The sequence below is a fragment of the Triticum aestivum genome, chromosome 7D (assembly GCF_018294505.1).
Source record: "Triticum aestivum cultivar Chinese Spring chromosome 7D, IWGSC CS RefSeq v2.1, whole genome shotgun sequence".
NCBI lineage: Eukaryota > Viridiplantae > Streptophyta > Magnoliopsida > Poales > Poaceae > Triticum > Triticum aestivum.
The window spans coordinates 65,382,348-65,388,468 of record NC_057814.1 but is presented as its reverse complement, the minus strand read 5'-3'; the positions used below and the strand labels follow the sequence as shown (position 1 = coordinate 65,388,468).

The following is a 6,121-nucleotide window of genomic DNA, read 5'->3' as shown; positions in this document are numbered from 1 at the left end:
AATTCCATTTTAAGGCACTGACGTGCAGCTAAACTAATTTGGCAAATGTACTAATGAGAGATGGATTAAGAACACATTGCTAGTAAGTGTTGTTTTCAGCTCATTGTGATACACATATGTTCCTGGTGACAGTGGAACCGGCTGTAGGGGTTGTACGGGGAAAAACCTATCATCCTCTCTCTTACATAATAAACAAAGTATTCACAAATAAAACGTAATAAATGAAATCATAATATTCTTGCATACAATTACAATTTGTATCTTACGCAGCTACAAGAACTTTGCTTGCTATTGATGATGTCTACTTGTCCGGCACTTCTTTTGATTTTCTCGATAGGAAATTGTAGAAACATGTCATCCTCTCTCTACCATAATAAATAAAATCATAATATTCATGTATGCAAGTACAATTTGGCGGCTTCTACGGATACAAGATCTTTGCTTGCCGCCGATGAGCTCTACTTGTCCCGTACTTCTTTTGATTTTGCTGATAGGAAAATGTAGAGCCCAACAATTACCACTATTGTGCCGAACAGGCTGCAATTATAGAAGAAAGAGGAACAATTCTATTCATTTTTGTCCCAAATATATTAATTATAAAGAAATTAAACCTTTTATTGGAACCAGAAAGATGGCTCCGAGAGAAGAGTAAGAAGAAGCGAAAGGGACAAACCTTCCTACTGTAATCTCGTCGCCTATGAAGATGGAGTCCAACAAAACTGTGAATACCACAGACAATGGGCTGAACATTGGAGGATATGCCGGGCCTCGCTTGGCCATGACCCATGAGTTCAGGCTATATTTCCCCGCCGTTGCAAGTGCCCCCTACACCAAATAATTTCATGTTGATTACCTAGCAAATAATTTTCCATCTAGGCTTTTCAATTACCAGTGATTTTGTTAACCCCGATGAACCAGTTTCAAAGAAATTACGAGCTTCTTAGCTTCAAATATATCTTTGATTTTACTATGTATTTTATTGGTGTTTTTCAGATCTAATGACTCACCGAGTAGAAGATGGTCATAAGGTTCAGATCCCATCCTAGCTTCCACTTGTTCTTGTCTCTACTCAATATTATTCCAACTAGTGCGGTTTGAAATCCTCCAACAAAGCATGTCACCATAGACGACCAGTATTTGTATGGATACACCTTCATAACCTTTGACTGCACGAATATAGTACAAACAAAATTCTATCTAATTTCAACTAACAAAAACAATACACAAAAATACAAATGAACTTTCCAATCATCCCAATCTCGTGTTGGAGTGCTCCTTGTATGCAACAAGATCATCATCAGCTCATTCATGACATGCAAATAAAAGCATTGCTAGTAGTTACCCACATGAAAAACTGGATTTCCTAGGTGCACTGATTACATCAACCGATTAAAAGCACGATCAATGTTGAATGCATATAGAACCAAAGTTCACGTTGATTAATTACACTTAAAATGTTGTGCCGGTGGTAACTTTATAAGTAATGGACGATGCTAACTTATAAGGAAAAAATATTTTCAGAACATAGCCATACAGGAGTATTATCTAATTTTCAAGTTCTTATCAAAACAAAGCTGACAGTGAAGGCAGGTCTCAAATGTTTGTCACATAAGGGAGTTATAACATTTTGAAGATTAAATCCAATAATAATCTTGATGATGTCATCCCTTTAGCATCTTAATGCATGCATGCAAGTATTTCTGTCCGATGCCCTCTTTCCCCTCCTCTCATCATGTCTACCGACCCGCTGGAATACTAATGAGCACACGTCTCCTTAGTCCAACTCTAAATAATATAACTAACTTAACAAAAAAAAAGAGGGATACCCGCGACATGCCATTGCATGGTCGGTCACCTGAATCAGGTACCAGCAAGCAAGTGTGATGCTGCTGCCTACCAAGAATATTGTCCCCCTTAGATGATTGCTTGCAACCTCTGTAGTTTGTTGTCCCTCGTGGTGGTGCTTCAGAATGGGATCCCAGAGATGCAGTGTCTTGCCCTTGTAAAGGCTGATGAGCATTGTGCCTCCAACCGAGAGCACAACGGCTACAATCTTCATTGATCCAGCTATGCTCCAGATTTGCAATGTTTCCATTCTTATATGTTCATGCATATATCACATTCCGTGTTGGAAAATAAGAAATAAAGGGGGTTGTTGATTATCAAGAAGTTGATCTTGGTTCCAGCACGTCAAAACTGAAGTTTATTGTGAATGCATGAATAATGAAAGAAATTTGGTACCTGAAGACGAGCGAGAGAATGAATGTGACCAGCGGAATTATGTTCAGAAAGATGACAGCATAAGTTGGCGTTGTATCACTGAGACCATAGTAGTATAGGCTCATTGGCACTGCATACCTACATATCATGACGTGGGGTCACTGGAATTAGTTCATGTTATCCAGTATTTTGTTCAGACAATTGGCCCTCTAATCAGGTATGTATTAGCTTGCAAGTGACTACTTTTGTCTCTCAAATTTTCTTTGCAGCCAAGCACTGTACTATATATGTATATATAGTTGACCTGCAGAACAATTGTGCCCTTTTACTAATCACTATAATATGTCCATTTTTTAACTCATGTGCGGAATTTAATTACATTATATAGTATAATAAAACATCGACAACATATGACAATCTATATATGCATATATAAAAGGACATCGAGAGATCGACCAGCTGCAACTGCAAGACTAGTGCGATGTGCTGGTTTAAGAGCAACTCCAACAAGGCGACCCAAACAGACACGGATTTTGTCCCTTTTTTGTCCGTTTGGGTCACCCGTCCGCCTAGCGGACATGAGGCGGACACACACGGTCTGCGGATGCACTCAACGCGCCGCTCGTGGATGACCCAAAGCAGACAAGCAAGATGCAGATTTCCTCCCGGCGCCGCCGCGTTTCTCCGTCGCCACAGCCTGCACTGGGAGCATACGAGATCGAGGTGGGCGGGCGGAGTCGACAGCCAGCTCCGACGGCGACCTCCCACCCCTGCTTCCATGTGCCGCCGTCCACGTCGTCGAACTGGATCCGGTATAGAGGTCCCTGGCGGCGACGGCGGCCGCGGCGGCCTCTGCCGCCACGGAGTCGCGACGGAGGGCCGGCCTGCGGGTGAGGCGGGCGCGAGGGCCGGCGGGGGACGGCACAGTGGACCGGGAGGAGGGGAAGTTTAGGCGGAGGAAGGCGATGAGGAACAAGAAGCAGGCGGCGGCGGGACGAGGAGGAGGAGGCGGAGGTGGGGTGGGGGTCGCGGCCGCCGCCGCCCGAGAAGAGATGCATCGCCGCCGACAGGGAGTTGCTGCTGGTACGGCTGTGGGAGGAGGCAGAGGTGCGGTGGGGGTCGCGGCTGGGGTGGTTTTCTCGCTCGGTCACTGAGACATGGGTCCAGGGGCGGACACGAGAGGGAGGCAGCAGACGAGAGCAGACGACGAGAGTGCCCGCTTTTGTCCGCGCGGACCCATTTGTGGCCCATTTTTGCGTTCAGTTTGGGTCGGAAGGGATGACAAACGGACAGCAGGCGAACACGCGCGTCTGTTTAGGTCGCCCCGTTGGGCCAACTTTTATGTTCGGATAACCCAAACGGACAAAATGGGTCGCCCCATTAGAGTTGCTCTAACTGAGATCCACGTTGTCTGCCACTGAAATTAATTATATCACTGAAGCTGGAATGTATATAGTCGTTCGTTTGGAATTTTGACGTGGCCTAGACCAGGACATAGGCGACATCACACACTAAACTATTAGCCTACTGTTGATAACAGCCTTTCGGACGGGGTCTCGGACACCTGGTGGACCAGGCTTGATCCGCCTCTGAATAAGGCATGAATAGAACGAGGTAGTAAAACAACATAAAGAAGTTTTCTTAAGGGAAACCAATTCATGACACTTTTTTGCGCGTCAGCATGTATGTATAGGTGCACACAATGTGCACTAACTGAGTGCGTTTGGACTGCGTACCCGATGAAGGCGTTGAGGAAGATCCATCCCGTGGCGTGCCAACCCATCTCCCTCCACTTGCCCCTGCATGTGCACAGCAAAATTCATAGCTCGAGTTTAGCCGATTAGAATGCGTTGGGCAAGTAAATCTGCCAAAAAATATTTTGAAGGGAAAATCTTCTGACGGACACCCGTTGCTACTTTTCATAATTAACGTGATCCAATTGTCCAATGCCCGACGATTCTTTTCATAATTAACATGATTCTTTCGTCCAAATTGTCCGAATAACGATATTCTGCATAATTAGCATGATCCTCCACTCCAACACTCGATAGTACTTTTCATAATTACCGTGATCCTCTTGTCCAAAAAATGATATTATACATAATTAAAATGATCCTCCCGTCCTACCCTCATGATTATTTTCATAAAGTAATACTTGGCTAATTATTGTATGCTGCTATGGAGGAGGTAAATATTGGACAAGAGATAACTGGAACGGTTTTTAGTCATGCGAAACGGACAAAATGACTACAGACTCCCCTGCAATATTAGAGACTTCTTGGATAATATTCTAACTGTCAATACCATTTCCTCAGTGCAAATGTATATAAAGCTTGACGAACTGTTTTTTGTTCACTTACATAGTTGCAATTTCTTTTTAGAAATGACACCCGATAATTATCAAGAAAACAATAATCTGTACAATAGAAAGATAACAAGAAACAAGACGATAAACATAAAAAAAATTTTGAAAACCATACTACCTATCTTCTTCCTTAGATTGTACACCCCCGCTGAAGCATGCAAATTGCACTAAGCCGACAACCAAGAAAGAAGACTCGATGTACCACAATAGTGACTCGCCCCAGAAACAAGATCTCTAATCACCACTGAAGTAACATCCGTTGGGGCATCACTCCGCGCTACACGGGTTTCGAATCCTTCACCATTAATACAGAAGGTTGCGGAAACCAGACCATATGGCAGAACAAACCGAAAGAGGTGGTCGAAGTCGCTGCACAAAGAGCCGGCCAATTTCTTCCAAATGTCAAGATCGGAAGAGAACGAATAGAACTGGAAACACCTACCCTCACATGTCCTTTATCGGCACTGGACCAAACATTGTCGAGGTAGGGAGAGACTGAAGAGTCATTATTACAACTTTTCATTGCCAGCGGCACCTTGCCAATGCTACCAGGGAACCTAAACCTAAGCGAAACGAAAGGGGCAGGTCCCTACTTGTCTTGCCATCAACGATGCTGCGGAACGGGAGAGAGAAGGGATGTCGGGACAACGGCGTGGAGAAGAGGACCTTGGGTGGCAGATAGGGTTGGGAGCGAGGGGAACCGGTGTGCGAGAGGAGAATTTTGAAGGGCCCGAGTGAGTTTTTAAAGTTGGAAGAATTGAAAGGTTATGGTAGTTGAGAGTAATTAGATAAGCATGCCTGCATGCCGCACACATCGTGCATACTCTTACCTTTCGAAGATGAGCGCCAATGGGAGGATGAAGGCGGCGCCGAAGAGACTGCGGTAGGCGAGGAGGGCGAAGATGAACATGCCACCACCGATGGACACCTTGGACAGCAGGATCATCCCCGTGATGAACAACTGCACCAGCACCATCGACGCAGGAGCCTTCCACTCCCAGCCCACCGCCTTCTTCGTCTCTGCTGCCTTGATGTCCATCGGTCACGCGACGATAGTTGCAGGCTCTTGCTGCCGACTGCCGTCTCGATCTCCGACTGAGAGGGCGCACTATCCTAGCTTGCTAGGAGCTAGCTAGCCAAAGGGGCATGCATTTGGGATGAAGTTAAAACTTGTGACCGAGCACGCAGATCTCTACTCATATAAAGGGGGAGTTGGTGGGCTCTCCTCACTAGTTTATTTTCGCCTCGACTCCCACCACCCCTGTCACTTGTATATTTTTGCCTCGCCTTCCATCACCATCTCCCACTGTTTATTTTTCCCTCACCTCCCACCACCCCTCCCATTGGATTTTTCTCGCTCCCATTAACAAACCAAATCCCATTAAAGGTTGAGATCTTGTTTAGTTCTTGGTTTGGAAAGTGTTGATTCAATTCAATCACGTAAGTAATAGGTAATTAAGAATTAGAAATCACACCATATATGAGAGATCACCTTCCTAAAAGACAGAAATACAATTTTTTTATAACCTTCTAAAA

General features: G+C 44.8%; 1 protein-coding gene across 1 annotated transcript; it reads right to left on the bottom strand.

The window, feature by feature from the left end:
• Nucleotides 1-458: 458 nt before the first annotated feature.
• LOC123170817 (WAT1-related protein At5g64700-like) lies at nt 459-5,624 on the bottom strand. The gene is made up of 7 exons (XM_044588563.1): nt 5,416-5,624; nt 3,957-4,019; nt 2,242-2,358; nt 1,856-2,096; nt 1,008-1,166; nt 674-825; nt 459-537 (listed from the first exon to the last, which is right to left on the bottom strand). Exons 1-7 carry the CDS (start codon nt 5,622-5,624, stop codon nt 459-461), a joined length of 1,020 nt encoding a protein of 339 aa, XP_044444498.1.
• Nucleotides 5,625-6,121: the final 497 nt, after the last annotated feature.